General features: G+C 39.6%; 1 protein-coding gene across 4 annotated transcripts in view; it reads right to left on the bottom strand.

Moving 5' to 3' along the window:
* Positions 1 to 27,558, bottom strand: part of NPTN (neuroplastin) — a 66,330-nt gene that overhangs the window by 27,821 nt on the left and 10,951 nt on the right. For 2 of the 4 annotated variants that reach the window (XM_018054660.1, XM_018054661.1), the window contains exons 2-3: positions 6,402 to 6,749; positions 1,357 to 1,528 (exon numbers count right to left, since the gene is read on the bottom strand). In XM_018054660.1, coding sequence (XP_017910149.1) covers positions 1,357 to 1,528; positions 6,402 to 6,749 — 520 coding nt within the window. The remainder of the gene's footprint in view (positions 1 to 1,356; positions 1,529 to 6,401; positions 6,750 to 27,558) is intronic. The other 2 variants (XM_018054664.1, XM_018054663.1) reach the window with 1 other exon arrangement.

The following is a 27,558-nucleotide window of genomic DNA, read 5'->3' as shown; positions in this document are numbered from 1 at the left end:
GCTATATTTCCAATTTTATATCGGAAGAAACTACAGTGGAAAACAGATTAACTACCTTGCTACAAAATGGTATATAGTACAATAGAAAAACAAACAAAAATCCCAAATGATCTAGATTCTAAAGAGTCAGAAGACCTGGAACCTAGGCTTGGTTCTGCAACTTATTAGACACAGTATGTGGCCTTGAAAGGAGTTAAGCGTTATTACTCTTTGAGTCCCAGTTTTCTCACCTGAAACAAGAGGAAGAGGATTCACAAATTAATGTGAGTCAATTATTTAAAGGATATGCTGCTGCTGCTGCTGCTGTTGCTGCTGCTAAGTCGCTTCAGTCGTGTCCGACTCTGTGCGACCCCACAGACGGCAGCCCACCAGGCTCCCCCGTCTCTGGGATTTTCCAGGCAAGAATACTGGAGTGGGTTGCCACTTCCTTCTCCAATGCATGAAAGTGAAAAGTGAAAGTGAAGTCACTCAGTCGTGCCCAACTTCGCGACCCCATGGACTGCAGCCTACCAGGCTCCTCCATCCATGGGATTTTCCAGGCAAGAGTACTGGAGTAGGCTGCCATTGCCTTCTCTGTAAGGGATATGAAATGATCTCAAATCTGCAAAATACTGCAGAATATCCTTGCTATCACTGGGTACAAAGGTTATCCTGGTCTCACTCCAGTACACTCTTTAGTCGCACTGCATCATCCTGCCAAACAGGATTAGCTGATCCTTTTCAACTAGGAACAAACTATCCTGAAAGGTAAGGTGCCATGTGTTCTAGATATTTCAAAATGTACCAAATCGTTGAATGCTGGATAACTTCAGCCAGCAAATATCCCCCTTTCACCAAAGGGCAATTACAGGGTACCATCCTTTTCCAGATCACGAATGAGCCCTATATCCACCGGGCCTGATGAGGTTACGGTCATAATAAACACTCCTAAAAGCTAACTCACTAGGAAATCTACTCAGTGGGACGAATACTTCTGGTAATCTTGCTCTAAGAATCCTAGATCAGATTTCAGTCTGATTCTTCAAACCACTGGATTAAGTCAAGAGACCTGCATTCTAATTGTGGCTTTTTTATTGACTAGTGTTACTACACCAAGCAAATCACTCCTGATGCCCTCAGTTGCTGTTATCATAAGGAAGAGATCTTTTATGGCTCTCAAACCTGGTTGCTCATTAAAAATTACTTGGAAATCCATGGAAATTCTAGCCTCACCCCAGATATACTCTGGATTAGACTCTCTAGAGGAGGACCATATATATCATGGCTCTCCCACATAGCTTAATTACCGGTTATGAATGTGAAGTAAATTCAACCATGTACCCTCTCATCTTCCCAGGAGATGCTAGCCCCTCTCACCTGTATTCCATGTTGCTGGCATTCTTACGAGTGGCAGTCAGTTCTACCCCATTCTTTGTCCAGTAGCTGTATGTAAGGGTGTGAGAGTTGGAGGTGAGGTTACACTGCAGGGTAACAGAGGGCGCAGGGCTTTCTCGAATAATGACTTCTTCACTGGTGACAATCCTTGGTTCTGTAATAAGAGTGCACAATGATAGGGAGCCATAGTTCCATTCTCCGTAGCCCTGGCCTGAGAGTAGGATGGGGTAGGTTGGGGAGACTAGAAGAGGGAGGGCAGACAGGACCACATGAGGAATTTCACTTTACCACTTTGGAGGAAGTCAATAAAGGAAAAACAATGATTATAAGCAAATGATCACTAGCGCAGACAACAGCCTGAAGACCAGCTGGCCTAGACGTGAAAAGAATGGGAGTATTATGGATGCTTGTACTGGCAACAATTCACTTACGCGTTTGAATACCATCATTTTTTGAGATAAACACCACCAACCAATTAGGCTTCAATTAAAAAATCAGGCTCCACCTTGCAATTCTGAAGACAAAGGCAGTATCATTTAGATAACTAATAAACTTCCTACGGAGTCACTAGGCCTTGAAACAGTAATAGTTACAATTAGGTAATACATGTATGGCTTTCCCACATTTAAATCTGATAAATCTATGGCAAACGAGCCATGGCCATTAATTATGCAGAAAAAGACAATATAGGTCTTAAAGGAAAATTTCCTGCTGAAAGTCTATTGCATTTTCCAAATTTTGCCGAGAGAAAATTCCTAAGGAACCGTCAGTTCTTCTCTCCAGCCCATATTTTACTCCAAAGACAAAATATTTTCTGAATTTCACTTTAAAATATTTTTCATTCTAAGATAATCATAACTAGAATGTAGTATATGCTGGTATTATGGGCTCCTAGAATTTTAGAGCTGAAAGGCTCTTAGGGTTCAATGAATCCCAGTCTTAAAGCGCTAAAAAGGTAAAAATGACTTGTGCAAGGCCACAATTATTATTAATGACAAAGCTGGGCCTAGAAAACACATCTGGCCAAATTCTTTATCCCTCCCCCTCCAAGCCAAAAGTACCCCCATAACTCCACCCTAGAGAAAGTTATATACTTCATCTTCAGGTTCTACCTGGGCTTACATAACCTGGGATCACTCATTTAGTATCTATAAAAATAACCTGTGTCAAATGTTATAATACATTGAGCAGAAATATTTTAAGGCACACTATATCAATACCATTCCTGAAAGGTTCATCTTTACAGCACTTTGAATTCCATCACTATATTAAAGTCAAGAAGTCTGTTGTCTTTTCTTGTTATTATTTTTCATCATTTCCCATGGTTAGTTCTTTTTCTACTTTAGGTCAGTCATTCTCAAGTAAAGTTAAAATCTTTCCCAATCCACAATCAGAGCTATTTGCTCTTTAACTTTTTTCCCAATTATTTCCTAGAAATCCTTGACTAACTTTTCATTTTCCTGCACCTGGCTACTTCCAGTCTACAACTCTCTAGCAGCTCCCTGACACCATTTTATACACGTATAGTGCTGACTCTATAATTCTTGAAGACAAAACTCTCTCTCTCTCTTCACTTGAACCAAGCTTTGTTCACTGTGCAGGAAGGGGGAGAGGATGGAGAAGTCATGGGACACTTGAGAAGTGTAATGCCCAAGCACCTCCTAATCAATGTAACATTTCTGACTGTAGAGCTCATACTGTCAAAGAAACTTGTGATAAATAAAGCAAATCCTCAAGTTTGCTCAAGTAAATTGGTTCTCATTATTTTCCAACTTTAGCAAAAGTTAAGTGGTTATCTTCCAATCAGCACTGGTCCTTATCGGTAACACCAAACAGGGTCTCTATGTACAGATAATGGAGGCATAGCAGCCACTAAGACAGAAGCAGATGCATGTAAACACATTAGCGCAGTGGTGTCCCATGGTTTCCAAAACACACTGGACAGAAGCCAAATCCCTGGGCCTTAAGTCGAGCAGAACAGCTGCAAACCCTGCAATGGAAGGCGCACATACACCATCAGCAGAAAGCATCACAATTCCAGGAAAATCAAAACCAAGCAAAAACAAAAGAGATAAAGAGAACCAGTACTCCACAGAAATTAAAAAATATAAAGGCAACATTAAAACCCAAACACACTTTTAGTTTTTTACTGAATTTTTATTATTGAATTTTATTTTCTGTCCCATTTGGGACTTGTCTTCTGGTTCTTCCTCTCAGACTGCACTGAGAAAGGGTAAACTTTGAGGCCCAGAGCTTCGAGATGTTTAAATTATAAGGAGGCCAAAGTAAATGCTACTCTTACCTGTGGTGATGCAAATGACCACTGCAGCTCAGGGAGATTAAGAAGCTGATGAAAGCAACCTGGTGAACTTCCTGCCAAGAATTCTCAGAAGGCAAAGGAAAGCACATTTTCCCTTAGGTGTTAAAGATCCAGGAAAGAGGCAGCAGGGAGCAAGTCGATAATTTTAACAGGTTTAAATATGATTCTGCGCCATAGGAGGGTTGTGGGGTGGCATAACCTCCCTCCTATAGTTGCTGTCTATCGAAACAGGTACTAGACCAAGGTCTTTGGTCACAGTGCCACAACTGCATTCTGCACCAGGATGAAGGTGGGGCGTTTATTTCCAATCAAACACTGGTGGTCGAGCATTACTCATGACAGTATAAGAGAGATGAACATTCAGGAGAAGCTCAAAATTCTTACCTGCCACTTATTCCTATTTAGAAGCACTGGTTCAGAGACCCTTACCCTAGTCATCATTCATATGTAGAACATGCTATGGACAGAGAGAGAACCTACAAACTGGGCACACTTCTCCTACTGCCAGGAGGTCATCCTTGGAAAATTTCAACTTCCCCTTGGAGACAAATGTCATTGAGGATGCTGAATCATAAAACAGTCCAATTAGAGTGGAATTCAGGGTGTTTACAAAATGAAGACGATTAGCTCTCTGAATCAGTTAACTAGGATTAACTGATTTATAGGGAAGTCTGGGGAGAATCTAAACTAGCCAGGGTTTGGTTCAATCACATGCAGACACCCTTAAGTTAGGAAACTTATTTCTAAGTAAACTGGGAGACTGCTATATACTCTCGAGAATGAGAGGCAGGTACCCCAAAGACTCATCTTCTTTCAGCCCCAAGGCATGACCTTTTAACTATGAGTCCACTTGAGTCAGGCTCCTACAAGTACAAGTACAAGTACCAAATGCCCAGCCCAGTCCATGCCTACAAACTTCTGCAGACCTTTGTGGCCATCTGGATAACTCTGCTTTTACAAGGAAAGGAGCATGGGGGCAGGAGAAGGAGGCGTGCAAGGGGAAAAAAAATTATTAAATAAAAGAAAAATCACTGGGTTAATGTCCCCCATTTTCACATAGACAAAGTTTTCTTTTTCCCTTTCCAGAAGCAGGTTCTCTGATTCAACAGTGCCAACTGCAGCAGCCTCTTCTACCTCTCCTCGAAGTCCTCTTCATAGGCATCTCCTGAGTTGCTATAAAGAACAGACAGCTAACTTGCTATTTTCCGCAGAAGGAGATTCAAGGCCCATTTCAAATGGCTTCCTGTGTTATTACCAACATCCTCACAAATGTATTTTACTGTTTTTATTTAATCTCTCTCAGTCAGTCAGTTCTTTAAACCAGAATTGGCTCTAGGGGCTCTGAGTCCCTGAAAAGAAGGTGAAAAACCCAGAGGATCTTTCCATTAAATGGAGAACGCTTCCTCAATTACAAGCAGGACAGATGTGGGCTAAAAGTCTTCCTGGTCAGAAGCACTGGTTCTGTGGTAGCTTCTCCCTCCCTCTCCTTCCTACCACACAAGCAGTAAACACTATTCAGAAAGAGATGGCCACAAAAGCTCCTGTGTCTGGTTTCTCACTTGTACCTGCTACTACAGGATGAAAAGAAGGGTTCTGAGTCAACTGCTCCCCTCACTCTTACCAATCAGAGGAACAGGGTTAGAATTTAGTTTCCTCTTTTTCTTTTTTCAAGACACAAGAAAAGGCCAGTATGAATGGCTTCCAAACTACTTCTGGGGTTGCCAGCCTCTGGGATGATAGTGTGGCACTGACTACTGTGCCAATAGTCAGTCATCAAACTATCTGTCAACAGATCCAACTCTGACTTTGAAACAGTATGATGAGATTTAAAAGAAAAATACTGTGCAGCTTAGTGTCACCTAGTTCCTAACAGCAAGACATATGGAGAAAATCTAAGGCCGCTGCTCTTTAGAGAATAGGAGACTAGATGGGCAGGACCATGAGGAATATACTGCTGCAGTGCAGGGCTGTTATCAGAGAAGCACATGCCACTGTTTTAGAAAAGAAAAAGAGCTAGAACTATGGAAATATCCAAGCTTACATGCCACCCAACAACCAAAACACATCACCACACCACACCCATGGCAACATTCCCATCATAGACAAGATGACACCAAGTCACAGTGAGGGAAGAGGCTGGGCAGACACAAACTTAAAACCATAGAGCTGAAGGCAGCTACTCAGAGAGCTTCAAACAGATGAACAGAGAAATAAAAAATAGTTAGATTGGGGAGAGAAATAAAAATAGAAAGGCACCAGATAATAAATCAGCAAAAGGACAGCAGGAACCCTACTGCAAAATTCAAGGGGAGGGAAAGAAGCAATCCAACGCTACCCTGGTGCGACTGCCTGGTTTCGCGAGTTTTGAGAGTTTTTGTTGTTAGCCTCCCCAGTTCTCCCCCCACCTCTTCCCAATGCAGATGATTTTGGACAATCACAGATTCCCCAAGTTCTTTGTTCCTGAGGAGAGAGACACAGAGAAGGGTTGGGGGGTAAGCGAGGTCAAGAGGACAGCAAAGATACAAAAAAAAAAAGTTGCCACAGATATTTTCATACACTACAACCAGAAGGGTCGTGGGTTTGAAAAAACGAAGACAAGGGGTGGGGAGAGTGATCATACTGGGGAAGAGGGAAAGGAAGCAGAGGGAAGGGTCAGCGGGCCACCTCTAGTGACTACAGTACTGCTACCGTAGGGTGCTGGACTCACTCTGAAGGACGCTTATGGTAGCCTGGGCTCGAATCCATGTTATGGAAGGGTTTTGCCTCAAGTCATTCCTCTTGGGGTCGTTGCTGGCCCTGCACTCGTAAGTCCCAGAGTCCTCCAAGGTGAGCCGGGTAATTCTCAGCACACTCACGCCGTTTGACCCGTAGGCGGTGTTTACGGTGACACGGCGCTTCCGAGCACCGTCCCACAGCTGTCTGAAAGACTCTGCCCGGTTGACTTCTGCGTACCACCACTGGATCTCTGGCGTGGGGCTCCCGACCACGTCACAGTACAGCTCAAAGGCGTCCCCAGTGAGCTTAGTTTCTGACATGGGCGACTTGACAAACCCAGCTAGAGGGAGGGGGAGCAGGAATGCAGTGACAGGCCAATCAGAAAAAAAGAAGAATCAACAGGTGTTAATAGTAATTTAAAGAAAAGAAAAGAAAAAAAGCAAATGAGTTGCAAAGAACAAAAAGGATTCATTTTTAAACTATAAAGAGACAGTAAATAGCATTTCATACAAGCTTTTAGAAGAAGAACCACCCTGGGAAGCTTATGAAGCAAAGGCAGGCTAATTACAAGCTGGGGCAGCCCAGGTGCTGGCCAGGCAGAAGCAAGCCCACTGGAAAGCATTTTAGCAATGGGCCCAGCCGGTAGGAATGAGAAAGCCTCAGGTCTCAGGGAAGTCTCTTTCCATAGAACACAAACCATTACCTTTTCAAACTCAGGCAAGTGATGAAAGATAACCGGAAGTGGCAATAGGTTTACATGCCAAGTTAGGATCTCTCTTTTGGATGGGTGAACACTTGGTTAGAAATGCAATGTCTTTTATGGGTCACAACAAGAAGCGTTAATGACCTACTGACACCTTCTTTTGGGAGTCAGAGTCCAAATCTCACCTGAAAGGCTAGCAAATTTCTCACTCATGCAGGATCCTATCCTGAATTCAGGTTAGACTTTCCCACATCCTCTTCTTCCGTGGGCCCATGGCAAACAAATAACCCCGTTGTTTGTGAAGCAGCCTCTATCTGAAAGCAAACTCTCTGGTACAGGAGAGCAAGACAGTCTGTATTTCAGAGTGAGAATTACTATCGGGGTCAGCTTAGGAGTGGAACCAACAGTAACTCAACTTATTGCCAGCATCTGGAGGGACTATTCCCTCCACAATCCCATAAATTTATAAACCAGAAAAATCTCCTGAAAAGTCAGTCTTAAAAATAACCATGACACAAAAACAAAAACCGAACCAGAACAACAAACAAAAAAAAATCCATGGCATCTGACAGGCTCTCTTCACTTTGTTTAGTTGCCTGGTTCCTAGAGGCCAGTCAAAAAGAATGAAAACTGTACAATGATGTATTAAACTAAACTCTATGGTAAAGGCTAGGCCTCACCAACATTGCCAGGAATTGCCCAGGAACTTAAGGTTGATGTCTACCTCCACTTGCCCATAATTTGTTTGAGGTTACACTTGCATAAGATAAGGTGGCAATGGCAAAGAGAGAGCAAAAAAAAAAAAAAATTCAGACTTATTGGAAGAACTTGGAATGGAGTCCATATCACAGTGCAAGCATACTCTCTCTCACCCATTTACTCCACCAAGGGTCCATTCAGCATTTCTACCAATTCAGGCTAAAAGGTACTAATAATTCAGTATCTAAAGTACAGACAAGAAGCTAAAAGAGGGTACTCTGAGTCGCCGGGCAATTTCTCTTGGGCCCAAGCCAGATCCTCTGCAATGAGCAGAGTAAGGACAGTATCTACCAACATCAGGTTAAGAACATTTCAGAGGAGAAGTATGAATTAAATGGAACAGTTTCCCTACAGACCAAAAGCCAAGGATATAATGGGATTGCTGAAAATGGAGGTTGCTAAGTGGAAATTTTTCTATTTATATCCTCAGCATATTTGCCTTTGGAGATAAACTCTACACCATGGACCTCAGAACCCTATGGGAAATACTACACTTACTCAAGTAGAGGTCAAGAACGCCAAATTCATACCAGTCTTTCAACTGATAAAAAATTCAGAATCTGGGAAGGATAGGAAAGCAGTCATTAACAGCCTCAGGTTAACTCTTCTGCCTTCAAAATGACATGCCTAAACTACCTTTTGAGACCGGGTATCAGTTCCCTGAAAGGAACTAGTAATGAGAGGCCCCAAAAAGCCAAAAATATATCATTCTCAGGTGCAGGGGAAGTTTCAGAATTCCTGAAAGAAGACATCAAGCCACTACACGCAAAGCTGAGCTCACTTCCAGATAAAAGGGTAACCAAGGAGCTATGTTTTAGCTTTCACACTATCTTTTCATTCATTTTACTATTGGCTCAATCACTAGAGAAAACTGTTTATCAGTAAATCCCTAGAAAGGAGAAAAAAGTATTATTCTCCTTTAATCATACTCTTGATCATTAAGTGGAATTCACAAATGCTCTTATTCTCACATTCTCTGTGAACTGGGGGAGTTTGTGTCCCCTTGAATGATGGGATAATGTGCCTAATTATGCTCTAGAAATATGTTGTTAGTGGATTTCTCCTGTCTTTTTTCTCCCTTCTTCTGAATTGCACTTCAAAACAAGCTCAGATCCTAAGCCTATTCAATTTACTGACCATGCTAAGTAGGAATACCTGCAAGTATGTCCAGAACCACCAAGAACCCATCCAATTTCAAAATAATCATAAATCCCAAGACACCACAATTCAAAGACAGTGGAGAAACAGTCTGAACACAATTCTCCACTGCCCAGAATGAAGAAAGTCACTCAAACCAACACTGCAACTTCTGGACAAGACTGACTTCTAAGGTAGTGCTGATCTGATTTAGTAGTTTTCTACTTGTATACAGGGAAGGGGACCAAGTCGATAATGTTCCTTGATTATCGACTAGTAAATTATATTATATATATTTAGGGCTTCCCTTGTGGCTCAGCGACAGAAAATCTGCCTGCAATGCAGGAGACATGGGTTCGACCCCTGGGTCAGAAAGATCCCCTGGAGAAGTGAGTGGCAACCCACTCCAGTACGGGGAAATCTCATGGACAGAGGAGCCTGAAGGGCTATACAGTACATGAGGTTGCAAGAGATTCAGCTAAACAAAAACAACAATGATATATATTTAAGCAAACTTATCTAAAAACAAAAGTAAAAATCTCTTAAAACAATGACAACAGACATCTATCTGTGCTCTCTTTGAGGGCTATTATTATTTTTTATTATTATTAGACATGTATATCAATAGATAACATTTTCTAAGTATGTGTTATGTGTTAGACAATGTGCTAAGAACTTTTATATTATCTCATTTAATCTTCACAACATAGCACAGATGCAATTATAATCCCCTTAAAAGATGTGGAAATCAAGGTCCAAAAAAGTTGAGTACTTTCCCCACAGTTACAAGCCAATAGCGAAGAGTCTAGACTGGAATTCAGGTGTGTCCAAAGCCAAAGTTCGGTCTCTTAACACCACAACTGCAGTCAATGTGTCTCCCTAAGCCAGAAAAATTATAGACATTTTGGTCACCACTTAAATATAATTAATTAATTCTGCCTATGAAAAGTCAAGACTCCTCCATTGGAACGTGCAGCACACTATGATGACTAACTCCTTAAAATTATAATTACTCAAAACAGAGACAGAATAGCACAAGGATCAAAGAAATCCTAAAGCAATTATGCGAATGTGAGTGAGTGGGGGGCAGGGGGACGGTGGGAAAGGGTAGAAAAGAGTGAGAAAACAAAAGATGGTTCAGAAGCAAGACTTCCCCACAGTTCTGATGATTCTACCACTCTGCTCTTAAGAAGCCTAGCTTCATAGGAAGGAGATTAAAAGACATTAAAGGCATTTCTCTAGTGTTGTAGTTAGTGGCCAAATTACTAAACGGCAGCACCTGAAATATTTATGGAACAGTTTACAAAGTGCTTTCACACGTATCACATCTCATTTTGTTCCCATAAATTCACAAGGTTCATAGGTCAAGTGCAGAGATAGGTTCATGATTTGATCAAGATCACTTAGGTAGCTAATCCTGGGTGGAGCGGGGATCAAAACAGAGATCTTCAGCTTTTAGTGTACCATTCTTTCAAAAAAAAAAACACACTGCCTCTAAATAAAACAAGTAGGGAATTCCTTGATAGCTGAACACTCATCAAAAATCATGAAAACAGATCTATTTCTCCTCCTAGCAGTAGGGAAAAGGGGAAAAAAAAAAAACAACACAATGCTCTCTCTATACAGTACTGTGGAATCACAGCAAGGCAAAGTTATTAGCAACCATCTACCTCATTATCCATCCAAAATTAGCTCCAATTCAGGAGAAGAGAAGAACCAGCTCTCGGCAGCAGCAGGAGGCAAGGCAGCTCACAGCCTGACTCACTGCCCTGCCTTTCATTACCAACGGCTTTCAAACAAATACATGCCCTCAACATGAGAGCACATACTGCTGAAAGTCAGGAGACCAGGAAAAGCATCTGTTTGATTTCCAGGTCAAAGCTCATCCAATATTTTGGAAAAAGCCTAATTTTAGAAAAACAACCTCTGGCCCCCTCTCTACCAGCATCTCCATCCACTGAAATAGGTAACTGGGCTCAGAACTCAAACAGGTTTGACAAAGTACTAATATCAGTTCCTTCAGTTCAACAATGATAAAGAGGGAAGCCAAAGAGTGGTCACTAGTTTTGTGGGAGAGAGGAACTAGAAGCTGAGTGTGGAGGAGGGTGGCAGGCATAGTATTAAAAAATGAAGACAGTAAAACCAGGAAAAGCCTAAAGTAAAACTGTGTAACTGGGGATGGGACGAGAAGATGACAGCTGGGGCTAGCAGCCGGAGAAAAGGAGGAGCTCTCTGGCAGGGAAAACTGAATGTGTAGATATGTAGCAGAGGGTGAGAAGAAGAAGGGAACACAGAAGAACAAGTTGAGCCTAATCCCAAGAAAACTGCTTTTACATATGCCCTAAGGAAGCAAAAATGCCATCCTAGCCCCATACACGAGGGACCATCAGTGATTTTTTTACAGCCAATATTCTCATTTTCCTCCAGGGCTATCAGTGAACAGACAGTAAGACTCACTTATATTCCTCTCTCAGCTGACTACTGCCAAGGCCGGGCCTTTAAATTTAGCCTGTTTTTGTCACCTTTAAAAAAAAAGCTGTTCCCTTCAAGCCCCTCTCCACTGCTAATTCCCTGTGGGTGGCTCATGCTGTTCTTTCCTTCATGCCTCATAATAAAGAGGAAATGACAGCCAAGGACACAAGAGAGCTTCTCTCACCCTCCCCCATTCACTCATATCATGCACCCCAAAAAGAAGACAGACTCTGAGCAAGACAGACTGGTATCTAGCTTCAGTTATAGGTATGGTATTTTAAATCTAAGTGACTCCTAACTGCAATAAGCCTGCCTATTCTTACTGCTTAATTTAATCCTTAACACTATCCCTCAACACCAAAGATAGGTCCTAAATCCACAGGCACTCATTCTGTGTGTTAAAACCAAGTGTAAGGCAGGCCTGAGGCCCTGAGAGTGAAAATGGGGTAACCTCATTCTCCACAGCAGGAAGGAGGTATATGGGTCTCATTTCATGGACCAGTCTGATCTGCAGGTGAGAGACAGCAGCAATTACAAAGCATTTCCCAAAGTCACACCTATTCCTTTCACAGCTATCTCTATCCAGGAGTCATGACAAAGGCTTAGAAATTAAGATCTTCTCCATTCACCAGCTTCTAATCCAGGGCCATCCTTTATTCCGAAATTATAGCACCCAAATGGCTAAAACAATCTGTTTTGGCATATTTTAGTCAGCCTTCTGTTTTGAGAAATAGGAGACTACGTAGTTTAGTGGATAAAAGTAGCAAACTCTAAATCTGGATTACTTGGAAGTGCTGTCACTAATTGTATGACTTTAGGCAAATGACCTAACCTCTGAGCTTCTCCCTAATCTGTAGGCTGGACTAATAATAGTAGCAACCTCAAAGAGTTATTGTGAGGATTACTTGAAATTGACATACAGCTTAAAAAAGTACCTGGCACCTAGTAAGCACTCAAGAAGGTTAGCCATTATTCTATGTCTCCACAGAAATTATGCTGAACAAGCCATATGCAGCAGCCTTCAGCACTGTTCCAACAACAGTCTGGGAAGTAGAAATTTTCTCTTAAAGGAGCTCCAACTTAGAATCCAACTTCATCAATAAACAGCATAAAATTAATTTTAACCTTAAAAATTAAGGTTAAAAATAAGAACCAGAATGGAAATATTAATTGCAGAAGGCAATGAAAAAGTTGGGTATTTTTCATTCCTTCCTATCCTCAGAGCAAACTAAAAATAAGGGGAGTGGTAACAGAAGTGTGGACTCAAGGAATTAGCAAATGTTATGACAGAGTTACAAGTCATTCAATCTAAGATAATGTGAACAATATGGAAAGCCCTAAAGTAATGAGAATAAAAAGAGGCAGTACAAGATTCTCCTTTAAAAAAACAAAAAGTAAATTAGCCTACTAATTATAAATTAAGCTGCTTGGCAGTGATATATGGGAAGATACTGGATATCAGGCAAACCAAACTGTCAATTCACAAAAATGGTAGTTACAGGACTTTGATCATATCAGGTTATTTTTTTAGTAAGAGTCAGCTTTTGAGTCAGTACCTCCACAACTTAAATTCTCTTAACTTTGAGCAGTTTCTTCAAGTGGGAATGATGCCACTTAAGGTAGTTGTAGAAGTCATGTGATATATATGGAAGAGATCTGTAGGTTCTACAAATGTTAAGTTACTTTAGATTAGACAAGAAATAGGCATTCAATATGACTGATTCTTCATTCAACACAAATTTTAATTCAGTCCTGCTGTCAATTCCCTTTCATAAGCTAAACAAGCATGACCTATCAAGATCCATGGGACTAAAACTCAGTGACACACACACACACAAGAAGGCACAGTATGATTAAAAGGGACTTTCCTGGGGGCTCAGCAGTAAAGAATCTGTCTGCAATGCAGGAGACGTGGGTTCCATCTCTCGGTCAGAAAGATCTCCTAGAGAAGGAAATGGCAACCTACTCCAGTATTCTTGCCTGGGAAATCCCCTGGACAGAGGAGTCTGGAGGGCCACAGTCCATGGGGTCGCGAAGAGTCAGACATTACTTAGCGACTAAACAACGATGATTTAAAAAAAAAAAGTCACAGGCTTGTCTCTTAGCAGAAAATACACACAAAAATTTGCATATGATATAGGGAGAGATGTCCCAGACACCAGGTTAAACACTGAGTTTTGACTGTATTACTACTGGATGTGTGGAGAGATAAGGGTCTCTCTATTTAAATTGAGAGCTCACCTTATAAGGATATGAGCCATGGTTTACAACATCTGGGTTGGTTTCTTCAACTTCTTCAAACTCAGTCTCCTCATCTGAAAAATGGGGATAATAATTCCTACCTTCTTCATAAGGTCATGGTGAGGTTCATATGAACAATGAAAGTAAAGTTACTTTGTAACCTACAGAACTAAAAATGTAATAATAATATAAGATGGCTGTTTTATGCAAGCATTCTACTCTGTAATTTAAAGAATAATCTAAATCATTTCTGAGTATTCTACTGAAGTACCTCAAAAACACTGTGGGTTGAAAAAGTTGGGGGGACAGAACTCAAAGACTCACCCGGGGGGATGGGAGTTGTTCATTACACTTTTTCTGAATTTTTCAATTTTCCAAACGAAAAAAGTATGAAAACCAATGACCCAGAGAATTTCAACATGTTTTAAATAGAAAGGGGCATTAAATAAAGTAAGACTGCCAGCTTTAAATTTTTAAAAATTAGAATACTAGTTTAAAAGAAAGAGGGTCTTATAAAAACAGAACTTGACACCAAATCTAAGAAATAAGGACTGGAAATTTTTAACAGCAGAGAGAACAATCAGCTCAGAACTCACCCCTCCTGCATTTCTTCATGCATATCCAACATGTTCCAGGAAGGGAGCTCAGTAACATCACATATGTCCCAGAATATCCTCAAATGGCCAATAAGAAATTGAAAACTCTGCTTATAGGCTATCCATCATAAAATTCTAGCCACTGAGTCTATGCCTTTACTAATTATGCAGTAAACAGTTTCATTATTATAGACAGTCCGCTTCCCTGGTGGCTCAGTGGGTAAAGCGTCTGCCTACAATGCAGGAGACCTGGGTTCGATCCCTGGATCGGGAAGATCCCCTGGAGAAGGAAATGGCAACCCACTCCAGTACTCTTGCCTGGAAAATCCCGAGAAGCCTGGTAGGCTACAGTCCATGGGGTCGCAAAGAGTCGGACACGACTGAGCGACTTTCCCTTTCCCTTGAGACCAACAACACTTCTTCCTCACATCAGGGAGGAAAGAGGCATTTTAACTTAATCTTGAGCAAAGAAAGTGAAGTTAAATATAGATAAGGGCCCATTTGGACTGTGACATCAAAATGACCATAACCTTAGTTTTCAACTAAGGATGTGTCCAAGGGGAAAAATGCAGTAGCCACAAACTGCTGTCAAGCTCATCTTTTCAGGAACTGCAGAAAATCTACTTTTTAACTCTACAAACAGTACACCACCAAGGAAAAAAGCTAGTTTTGCTAGCCATTAAAAACCACAGATGTTTCATCCAAAGGAAACAGACAATGCGTACAAACCAGCAGTATCTCAAAGAACATTCTTAATGAAAGGTCTGGTTTCAAACAATGAAACTCTTACATATTTAAGCAAACCCTAACGAAAGCTCTTATCCCAAGAGATGGTGAAAACTACCTGTGGGCCAACAGAAACACACCCAAATGGAATTTTGAAGCCAGAAACAATGTTTCTGGAGAAGAGACACAGTAACAGAGTATTTGAAGAGTGTGCCTCAACTGACCCTTCATTTAGGATTTATTAAAGACAAAATGAAAACAATATTCTGGAAAGGTTGAATATTCCAGTGAAATAAACCATTCTCAAAAGCAAGGAGGGAGTGGAGGGGCATTCCCTGACAGTCTAGTGGTTAGGACTCCGTGCTTTCACTGCTAAGATTTCAATATCTGGTCAGGGAACTAAGATCCCACAAGACTTGTAGCAACTGCCAAAAACAAAAACAAACTAGTAAAACTAAGAGAAAAATACATTATGTGATCCTTACTTACACCACTAAAAGCCATGGGCAATTAGTAATCTCCACTAATTATTTTCTTTGCAAATTTCTGTATTAGACAAGTGAAATTTGCAGAAAAAGTAATTAAGTAAAGATTACACAATTTATTTTTCTTTTAGTTTACTAGTTTTTCTTCCCAGGTGGCACAGTGGTAAAGTATCTGCCTGTCAATGCAGGAGACACGGGTTTGATCCCTGGGTAGGGAAGATCCCCTGGAGAAGAAAATGCCGCTCCAGTATCCTTGCCTAGGAAATCCCATGGACAGAGAAGCTTTGGTGGGTTACAGTCCAGGAGGTCTTAAAAGAGTGAGACACGACTGAGGATGCATAGCACCATCACAGATTCAATATAACTTTTGATAATGAGCTCACTTTCTTGTCCCTGACAACATACCAACAACCAGGATTTAAATATTAAAAATAACACAATTCAGCACATTCTTGCAGAGGATAATACGATTTATCTCATTCTTTCATCCTCATATAGCCCATGAGAATGACAGCAAACACAAGTGGTTGGAGCTGATAGTGTGAATTTAATCTAGAAGATATTTTAACTGAAGAGGTAAAAAGTCCCTCTCCTACCTTCTTTTAAATAGCCATTCCCAGAAGCCAGAATCGAACACTTTGCACACAGGAAAATTCAATCTTTGAATCACATCCCAAGATGTTAGGCAATATAGTCAGTTACAGTCTTCCCAGCTGATGACTTACTTCCAAAGTATAAATAGTTTATAGTAGAAATCACACTGGGAACTTTGTTATTATTATATATTAAAGGCAACATTTTCTTTAGATGGCAAAATCCTAGAGCAGTGATTTTTTAAACTATCATGCATCAGAATCACCTGTTAAAACACAGATTGCTGGGCTCCATCCCTGGAAATTCTGATTCAGCAGATCTGGAATGGGGCTTAGGAATAGGCATTTGTAACAAGTTCTCCGGTGATGCTGGTATTGCTGGTTCGTAGACCACACGTCAACAACTACTGTCTTAGAGAGTCTGAAACTGCTCAATTTTTAGCTTTTTCAAACAGAAGAAAATAGGGGCAAAGGAACCACACAGATGTTTCTGAAACCATATAAAGACTCTCCTAGTAATGAGTCTGATTCATAACCAAAAGAAGGAATGTGGGCAAAATGGTTTCTTAAAAAGTGTCACTCACTATGACTTGGTAACAATGACTTTTATCTAATATTTGTCCAACTTATCTGTAAGCTGAGAGAAAGTTACTGAGGGCTTACTTAGCAAGGACTGTGCACAGGGACAACTAAAATAAACCTTGTTCCTAAAGGGACTTAATTCTGTAAAACATGAGACAGAAAAACAATTACAATACAATTGGCAAAGGCCACTTTTATAACAGACATGTGAAAGACAACAAAATCATAAAAGTTACTAATTTTACTGAGGAGAGAGGGCTGATATATGCATAGAAACCTCAGGCATAAAATCTGAATGTAGTCTTGTCAGCTGGGGGACAAGGCCTTGCTCTAGCCAAAAGGAAATAGTTTTGAATACAGTATTGAGAAGTGGTAGAAATAATTAGTTCTAAACAAAGCTAAAAAAATTCAACATTTTTTGAGTGATTTTACATGCCAAGCACTTGTCAAATGTTCATGCTACTCATAAAAATAAGATATCTATAGCCTCAAGGCCTCACAATTTAGGGAAAGTGACAAGCATCCTACAGGCTAAGAGCTTGGACTTCTTTCAACAGAATAAGTGATATGACGGATCTGACTGGTGGCTCTATGAAGAATGGATCCAAACTGGGGAAGGAGTTAGGAAACTCATTCACTAATCCAAATGAAAAATGAGTCTGAACTAGTGTAGAGAAGCTGTAGAAATGGTGAGAAGATGACGGATTTAAGACGTGTTTATAGGATAGAATTAACTGAAACTACTGACTATGGTGTGGAGAGTGATACTATAAATGGAATAAAGGAAGGCAAGCTGAGAATTGGCTTTGGAGACACATACAGGATGGGCTATGCTGGTGAGATGTTCAGATATTATCATAAAAAAATATACATGGATCTGGTATTCAGGAGAGAATCGGAGGCTACAAATATACACTTGGGAATTATCAGCTTAGGTGGAAGCCATGGGAAGAGATAAGATCACTCAGAGGATGAAAAAGAACTGAGGATGGAACTTTCTACATAACTAACAGTTCTTTCCAATGATTCACCACTGAATGTAATGTACTTTTACTAGGATAAAATACACCAAAATAGGAATTAATCCTATTATCTGGACAATCCTGTTATCTGGACAATACTTCACGTGAATAATTTATTATTCTGCTTTGGAAGATTAACAGGGGTCTTTTCATGGTTCTGCTGTCAGGGACTCAGATTCTGACACAGCATCCATGCCAGAAGCTCCCACAGCAGCATTAGACTTTACTTGAGTAGACTATGTAATGCCTTAACAAAGAATCCTTAACCTTTCATAAAAATAGCACCTATCTGGTTCCAAAGAGTACCTTGGGAAATGCTTTTCCTCTGAAAAGGCTAACACTTAATCCCAAACAAATTTTCTCAACTTTTAAAAAAGGAAAAGGTACGCTCTTAGCCTAAAGTCCAAGGCTAAACCAACTCTCATCCTGCACTCTGCAGCAGAGACTGAAATGAAACAAAGCCAACATGCCACAGACCAAGTGATTCCGGAGGAAAAGAAAAAACCAAGAATTATAGTTCCTATTTAACGCTGTGATAAAGTTCATTAAGTTTGTGATGTTTATGTCCTTTTTCCTGCCTTCTAGTCCTCCTCAGTGTTTCTTTAAATATTAACCAGATACGATTTTGGAAAATAAGGACTGTAACACACAAGCAAGAGTTTCTTCACTTCAACAATGGCACAGAATGGGAAATTTCCTTCCCCACTCTGGGCCTCAATGATCCCTAAATTTAAAATTTTGAGGATACTCAATAGAACTACACTGAGTTTTATTTTCACATTTTTTTTACAAGGATTTATGAAAACAGACAAATTTTACTCCTTTAACTATGGACCATATTAACAATATGTTGAAACTGCAACTTTCCCATTACTTAAAATTGTGATGGTGGCAAAATTTATACGAGTCCAAGCATCACCATGGAGAAGGCAATGGCACCCCACTCCAGCACTCTTGCCTGGAAAATCCCATGGATGGAGGAACCTGGTAGGCTGCAGTCCATGGGGTCGCTAAGAGTCGGACACAACCGAGTGACTTCACTTTCACTTTTCACTTTCATGCACCGGAGAAGGAAACGGCAACCCACTCTGGTGTTCTTGCCTGGAGAATCCCAGGGACGGGGGAGCCTGATGGTCTGCCGTCTATGGGGACGCACAGAGTCAGACACTGTCTGACTGTCTTAGCAAGCATCACCCACTTGATGGACATGAGTTTGAGTGAACTCCGGGAGTTGGTGATGGACCGGGAGGCCTGGCGTGCTACAGTCCATGGGGTCGCAAAGAGTCAGAGACGACTGAGCGACAGAACTGAACTGAAGCAATGTTTATGTTCTTTTTTCTGCCATCTGGTCCACTTCAATATTTCTGCAACTATTAACCAGATGTGATTTTGGAAAATAAGGACAGCAACACAGGCAAGCGACCAAGAAGATTCTCTACTTCAACAATGGCACAGAACGTCTCTAATTTTGTATCCCCACAATACCTTACTATACATATTTTTGTTGTTGTTGTTTGTTCTTTTTTCTTACTATACATATTACACTCAATAATATTTGTTAAATGAATGGTGAGGAACACAATTCTCACTCATCAAGAATTAACCTTAAAATTCTTTCATTAAATTTAACCTATTAACAACTTATAATGTACTAGTAATTATGTTAATGAACAGCAAAATAAATGAAACCGTCTTTCTTAGATTAGCGGAGTTTTTCATATCAGAGCCATTTTTCTGAGTATCAACAGAATCATAAATTCTAGGAGACCAGGCTATGGCATATTTGAATTTATCAGAGAGTCCCTAGAAGTTTCTTATTAGAAAAAAAAAATCCCTAATGTCAGTTTGTTTTCTTGCTATACATCCATTAATCCTCATTTTTTGTTGTTCAGTTGCTAAGTCGTGTGTGACTCTTTATGACCCCCATTAACTATAGCACGCCAGGCTTCTCTGTCCTTCACTATCCCCCTGAGTTTGCTCAAACTCATGTCCATTGAGTCAATCTTTGAGTTACATCCCAAGATGTTAGGTAATATAGTCAGTTACAATCAAAGATCTTTTAATCCTAGTAGGCAAGGAAGTAAAAACTGAGCGTAAAAGATTTCTCATTTGAGATTTTACTTTATAGTTAGACTGCAACTTTCATATTATTTTTCAAATCAGGTAATGATGCTGCCTATCATCAATTCTAAAAAGGAAGTACTTCTAGAATCAAAAACAGCCTAGAAATCTCCTTCTTTGAAATGATAACCTTTAAGAAAAACATCTGTGGGGAAGGGGCAGGGAGTAGGACATTTTCTAACTATTCTTTTTCCTATTTTAAGAACACTCAAAATAGATTACTAAACGCATAACTGAACATCTCTGAAACCAAATTATTTTTCCAGGAGCTAAGTTTTACTGATGTTCACATATGTCAGGCACCAGGCAAGGTATATCATACAATTTAATTCACTACCCCTTAAGATTGCACTGTCATTCTACAGATGTGCAGAGGCAGGATGCATTCTCTGGCAGTTACAATTCCAGAGTTCAAAACACTATATTAAACTATCATTAATAGAAATGTTTTGTTTACTATGAACAATTAGAACATCCTACATACATTATTTAATTCAAAAACATTTTATATTAGAATGACCATCACACAGTATGTTCTACTTCTTTCTCATAGACATTACCAGTTCAGGCTTTTATCACTACACAGCCATCTCCAATTATCTGTTATCTCTATGGAAATTGTGTGGGCCTGTGAGCTTAAAAAGTATTTGACATTACTGTGACTTACTGTTTTAAGCTGGCACTCCTAAGTAGTAAACTGGAACTTAGTGGTAGATCTCCAGTTCTTACTGGCAGATCTTCAAGGTGGTTGCTACCCCTAAGATTTTCTTCCCATTAAGGGATGAAAAGGAATAGCACTTTCAATCCTTTTCCAAGCAGTCTCAACAGCACACCTCTGTATTCTCCTATTTGCATTTGGATTTCAAAACTCAGGACAAATGACAGGTAGCTCTTTCTCACAAAGAAGCTTACAAACTTTGCAATAAAAATTATTTTATCAAGTACACTTTGCATAGGATGATTATGCTTATGGCTGTCTAATAAGACTGTCTTAAAAGGATCATCCTTTCTTTTGGTCTTATTTCAACTGTGGACACATGTATTAGTAAAAATATTTCAATCGTCTACTCTGCAAAGTATCCACAGATACCAAGACTGCCCAAGCAGACTGTAAACCAAAGGTAAGAAACATCCTTGTGCAAAAACTTCAGAAGTAGGTCTACAAAGGGGTCATCTATTTCAATAATTTTAAAACCCAGCTCCTTGGGCCCTAAGGATTCTTTGGAACAGTTAGTGGATTCCTTCTCCCCCAAACAGCTCTACATTTATCTAATTAAAAATTAAGGTTCTATTTTTTAAATAAGAAAAAACTTGCTACAGTTTGAAAATTCCTAAATCTAATTCTCACCCCAATCTAACACTTAGATATCATAGTCCAAAGAGGCTTAGAATGTAGCTGAAAACCCTTACTAGAATCCAAAATTCCTGATTCCTGTTCACAAATGTTTTATCTACTAAAATCTGCTCCCTCCTCAATTCCTCTGGAAATCCCAATATTCAGTCAACAATCCAAAACTATTCTCTCATAATTACTTAATTACACTCATCATTTTGTTTCAGTCTTCATTATCTCATAACTCCACAATTAGGTACTACCTCCACCTCCACAATGAGGAGAAGGATCAGGTTATATTACTTACCTCCTGCCCCAAACACAGGCAGTATGCTTCTCTTAAAAAGGGATAGCAAAACTGTATACAGTACGCTTCCACTAAAAATTAGCAGAGTTGTCCCAGGAATTAGTTACATGCCAAATAGTAAATGTATAAACATTTAAGATTTTCACCAAAAAAATATGACTGAGTATAAAAATACAGCAATATATTGTTCTTCTTCCATTTAATGAAGCTTTTCCTTGTTTGCAATGAGAAAGGTCCTCTCAGTGAGCCAATTTCTTATCAAGAATTCAGTCATCATCAACATAATTCCCTTCAGTGACAATAACAACAGATGTATCCTAGAGACTCCATACATTAATATAAATGAAAGGATCTGTCACTCCAATTACTATACTTAAAAAATGAAGGCTATAAATATCAAAATGAATTATAACATAATTAATACAGGGGCTTCCCAGGTGGCTCAGTGGTAAAGAATTCGCCTGCAATGCAGTAGACCCAGGCTGGATTCCTGGTCGGAAAGATCCCCTGGAAGAGTGCATGGCAATCCACTCCAGTATTCTTGCCTGGGAAATCCCATGGAGAGAAGAGCCTGGCGGGCTACAGTGCATGGGGTCGCAAAGATATGGACACAATTTAGTGGCTAAACAATGACAAAAAAGTACTACAGCCTGTAAATGTTCATGTTTTTAAAGGATAAGCTTTGAAAAGAAACACAACAAACTACTAACAGCGCTTATCCTGAGGAATGGGAATCAAGGGGTGAAAGGAAGAACTTTAATATTTTACCTATAATACCTAAGTATTATTTGAAATTATGTTAAGCAAGTCCTTTCCTAATTTTCCAGTAACTTTCCTTTTTCAAAAGAGAGATGATATGGGCAGGGAGGTGGGAGTGGGGTTCAGGATTGGGAACTCATGTGCACCCGTGGTGGATTCATGTCAATGTATGGCAAAACCAATACAGTATTATAAAGTAAAATAAAAAATAAATTAATTAATTAAAAAATAATAAATTTTTAAAAAATAAAAAAAATTTTAAGTTGAATAATTCCATGTCAAAATGTTGTTTAATCACTATTCAGGGTAGGAAGAGTCAGCCTCTCTGCCTCTAATACTGCCTCCAGTAGTTAGCTATATTTATTCTCTGAAATTTCAACCTGATGAAAACTTCATTACCTTTTAGGCAGAGACAGCTCACAAGCTTATATATCTGGTTACTGCAGGTTCACTTGGTACTACTGGGCCTGTCAGGTTTTTCCAATGGTGTATTTTGCGAGTTAAAGACAATACACTTCTTCAGCTTTTTCAGTGGCAAATGGACAGTATTACAGAATGGTAAGGTGACACTCTTAAGACACTACTAAAAACATGTCTCACTCAAATTCTTTCCCATTCTGACTTTAAACAGCTGGTAAAATATACATACCTGTTACTGAAATACAAATGCCAGCAAGCTCATACTTCTGGCTATTTCTGAGCAGTTTTCACTTACTACTCTGTATACTCTAATTTTTTTTTTTCCTTTAATGCACACCAAAATTTGTCTTTTCATCCTACAGCTGTAAAATCTGATTACCCCTAACACTACCCCCAACCCATAATTGAATTTTAATGTCTACCTGCCACTGAGGAGCAAATTACATGCTCCATGGGCAGACATTTCAGAATGTTTCATGTGCACTCCACAGTTAAGAGGCAGTCTTGCAGGGAAGCACTAAAATTTACCAGCCCACAGCAAGTACCTCACAGGTTACAATCAATATTCATTACCAGCTGCCTGCCTGAAGTTCCTTCTGCCTTGATGTCCCCAGTTCCTTCAGGAATTAATTTCCTTTGTAACTGGCCTGAAAGACTACCTAGGCTGTTTCTGAAAAATATGGACTTTATACAACCCTGTGGGGATTAAAAAAGCATGTTAGAAAAATCTCAGTAAACATCTACTAGGAAAAGCAAAAATACCCAGAAGTCAGTATGCAAATGTATCAGCTCAAAACATCAGTCAACTAAACAAAATTTTGTGTATTAGAAGTATAATAGAATTTGTTACCCCTCTGTCTCAAAGGGATTCAAATAAAACAGGACAAAGAGTTTAAAAGTGCCAAATGTTTACTAGAAACAACTGAAAATACCAGAAAGGACAGGACCAAGTAGAGATGGGTAAGAACACTGAAGTTGAGATGTGTGTGCTAGCTGCTCTGTCGTGTCCGACTCTGCAACCCCATGGACTGTAGCCTGCCAGGCTCCTCTGTCCATGGAATTCTCCAGGCAAGAATACTGGAGTGGGTTGCCAAGCGGGGAGAGGGGGACTTATAGAAAATAATATATACTTATCACTATAACATAAGGCTCAAAATAATATTGTGGAGGAAAACAAAGATGAACAACAAAAGTAAGGAGAACAGGAACAAGGAAATAAAGCACAAGTGTTGCTTTAACCATTTGGCTCAGAGGTTAAAGCGTCTGCCTGGAATGCAGGAGACCCGGGTTGGATCCCTAGGTCAGGAAGATCCCCTGGAGAAGGAAATGGCAACCCACTCCAGTACTCTTGCCTGGAGAATCCCATGGAGGGAGGAGCCTGGTAGGCTACTAGTCCATGGGGTCACAAAGAGTCGGACACAACTGAGCGACTTCACTTCACTGAAGAAAAATAAAAGTTTAAAAAATTTCTGCTGCTAAAGTATGAAAACAAGATATACAACAAGATGTATATGCCTCTAAAGGTTTTTTACACTAATCAAGAAACTGTAGAGCTTTCAAGACACTGGGCAAATGAAAGAAAATCATAAATCAGTTTCCCAGTAAAAATCATGTTGCTAAATTTCTAGCTCAAGCAACAAATATAAAAGTATGTCACTTCTATGGCATAATCTAATTTTGAAGGTGCAATAAGGTACTATAATACTATCAAAATTACCTGCTCCAACATTACTTCAAAAATAAATATGCTAAATAAAGATCATTGCTAAGATTAAAGCTAATGGGAAGTTGCTATATAACACAGGGAGCTCAACCTGATACTTTGTGACAATCTAGAAAGGGGAGGTGGGGTGGGGGGGTAGGAGGGAGGCTCAAGAGGGAAGGGACATACGTATACTATGACTGATTCACACTGTTGTATGGCAGAAACCAACAATGTAAAGCAATTATCTTTCAATTAAAAATAAAATTTAAAAAAGTAAACCAAGATAACTGAAGGCTATTAGTGACAGAAAATCTTATCAAGCACATTCCTGTGTCAGCTATCATGCTAGTTGATTTATGCATGCCGTTCATTTTAACCTGTGAGATGTGTATTATTCCAAATAAATAGATGAGGAAACAGAGTAAGAGAGTTAGCAAAAATCAAGACTCCAATCCAATCTCTTAGGCTTCAAAATCTGTAACATAATTCTTTGGTGAAGAGGACACAAAACGGGGGGCCACCGACAGTCTTACTTGACCAGCACAGTATTTTTTTTTTTAAGAGCCTTATTTTGTATTGGGGTATAGCCGATTAACAATGTTGTGATAGTTTCAGGTGCTGCAAAGCCACTAAGCTGTACATATGCTGCTGTTGTTCAGTCACTAAGTTATGCCTGACTGTTTGCAATCCCATGGACTGCAGCAAGCCAGGTGTCCCTGTTCCTCACCATCTCCCAGACTTTACCAGGGTTCATGTGCATACATATGTATGTATCCATTCTCTCCTAACCCCCCATCCAGGTTGCCACCTAACACTGAGCAGAGTTCCATGTTCTACACTGTAGGACCCGTACAGTACTTTTAAAAGTCCAGTATTCAGTCAAAGCATCTATCATATTCTCCACCTTAGCAAACAGTACTTGCCTAGCTCCTATGGTAAACAAGTTTGCATCCCTGCTTTAATACATGTTAACAAAGACAATAAAAACAAGGCAACAGCTGCTCTCCTTGCCTTTCCATTCCTAGAAGAGGTGTGGTTTTGACCAGAGGTTGTCTCAGGAACTAGGCACTATAACCCATTATCAGAGGATACTTAAGTGCAAGCATAAAATGGAGATGTTCTCAACTGAAGCTGCTCTGACTTTTACAAAGCATGTAAAGTTGTAGGTGTATTTTTGGTTAACACAATAATTTGGATATCATTAATAGCCTGGGCTGGGACCAGGATCTTCAGTATCCCACAAAGTATCTTGCACAACAAAGAACTGTCCCTCTTTCTACGCAACTTTCAAATGGTATTCAAGATGAACACTTAGTCTGAGCCTAGAATCTAACTCTTTTCTAAATACACCACAAAGTATTCTTGCACGGTTTTCATTATCAATTTTCCAGGAATGAAGTTACTATGTAAAGTGAGGATGGCTGCTCAATGCTTAGTCACTCAGTCATGTCCAACTCTTTGCAACCACGAAGACTGTACCCTGCCAGGTTCCTCTGTCCATGGAAAATTTCCAGGCCAGAATACAAGAGTGAGTTGCCATTTCCTACTCCAGGGGATCTTCCTGACTCAAAGATCGAACCTGTGTCTCTTGCATCTACTGCACTGGCAGGATTCTTTACCACTGCACCACCTGGGAAGTTTATCAAGGATTATAAGAAATTCAATATTGACCTTCCCTAGTAGAGGGGGATAATTCAGTGAAAAGGCCAGTCTGGTAACAATCATCTAAAAACCCATATTTTATGATATGATAAGAGTCATAACCAAACCTGAAATAATCTGGCCCTTTTCACTAGAACTTTATTTTCCTCTTCACTTTGCTATGAAACTACAAGAGTTGTAGTTAGCATATTAAAAGTAAACAACTTAAAAGTACCTGTCTTATAATTCAAAGCTATCCCTACGCGACTCGCTACAGTAAAGCAGTTTATAAAGCATTTTCCATATATTACTAGCTTATCTCATAAAACCCCTACAGATTAAGTATTACACTAATTTTAAAAAGAGAAACCACAGGAACTTAAACAGAAGTAGAATCCAGAGCTACTGCCAAATTGAGCACCCTTTTCCATTCAACTACACTGTCCCAGAAGGCGAACTAATAGGTTTTATTTACATTTCTCATTTACAACAGTGACATTATCAATTTACTTACCCAGTACTATGGTCTCCAACTCAGTTTAGGCATCAAATTTAAAATATACTAATGTTCAGATTATCAATTCACTTACCCAGTACTATGGTCTCCAACTCAGTTTAGGCACCAAATTTAAAATATACTAATGTTCTAGTTTCATAAAACCATGGATTATTTTTAATACTTTGTTAAACTACCTTATATATTTATATTTCAAATAAATATGTATAAGAATAGTTGTGGTGATCTTTATACTACCTAATACTTAGTATCATTAACCCTGGAGGCTAGTACACTGTTCAATTCTTATCATTCTTATAGCCACCTCATCCCAGACCACAACTAAAGGACAGGAAGTGGATCTCTTATACTGAAAGACTGATACACAGCAACACACCTCCAATCAAAAGACTTTATAATAAAGCTCATGAAACCATGATTTTTTCTTAGTACTGAAATTTAACTATAAAGAAATTACATCCCACATACACGTTCCCTAATTCTCTAAATCAGGTGGTTATAATTAAGCAAGTTAAAAATTATTCTGAACCCACTAAGAAGAAAAGGGTGTGGGCAGTCATATCTTCATTCATTTCTTTTCTTCTTCCAAGACAAGAAAGCAAATATGTTCCAAAACTCTAAGGAAAAACTGGAAGGGACAATCTTTGAACGAAGAGCCCCATCTTTATCATATACCCTCAAACAACAGTGTCCTAAATTTTAAAATACTCTAGCTAAGGAGGGGCTTCCCTGGTAGCTCAGCTGGTAAAGAATCTGCCAGCTGATTCTTGAATAGTTCATAGCAAAGTGAAGAGGAAAATAAAGTTCTAGTGAAAAGGGCCAGATTATTTCAGGTTTGGTTATGACTCTATCATATCATAAAATACGCATTTTCAGATGATTGTTACCAGACTGGCCTTTTCACTGAATTATCCCCCTCTACTAGGGAAGGTCAATGATTGTATTTCTTGAATGCAGGAGACCCCGGTTCCATTCCTGAGTCAGGAAGATCTGCGGGAGAAGGGATAGACTACCCACTCCAGTAATCTTG

Source organism: Capra hircus, chromosome 10 (genome assembly GCF_001704415.2).
Source record: "Capra hircus breed San Clemente chromosome 10, ASM170441v1, whole genome shotgun sequence".
NCBI lineage: Eukaryota > Metazoa > Chordata > Mammalia > Artiodactyla > Bovidae > Capra > Capra hircus.
Note: the sequence above shows the minus strand (reverse complement) of the source record. Positions and strands in the feature narration are given on the sequence as shown.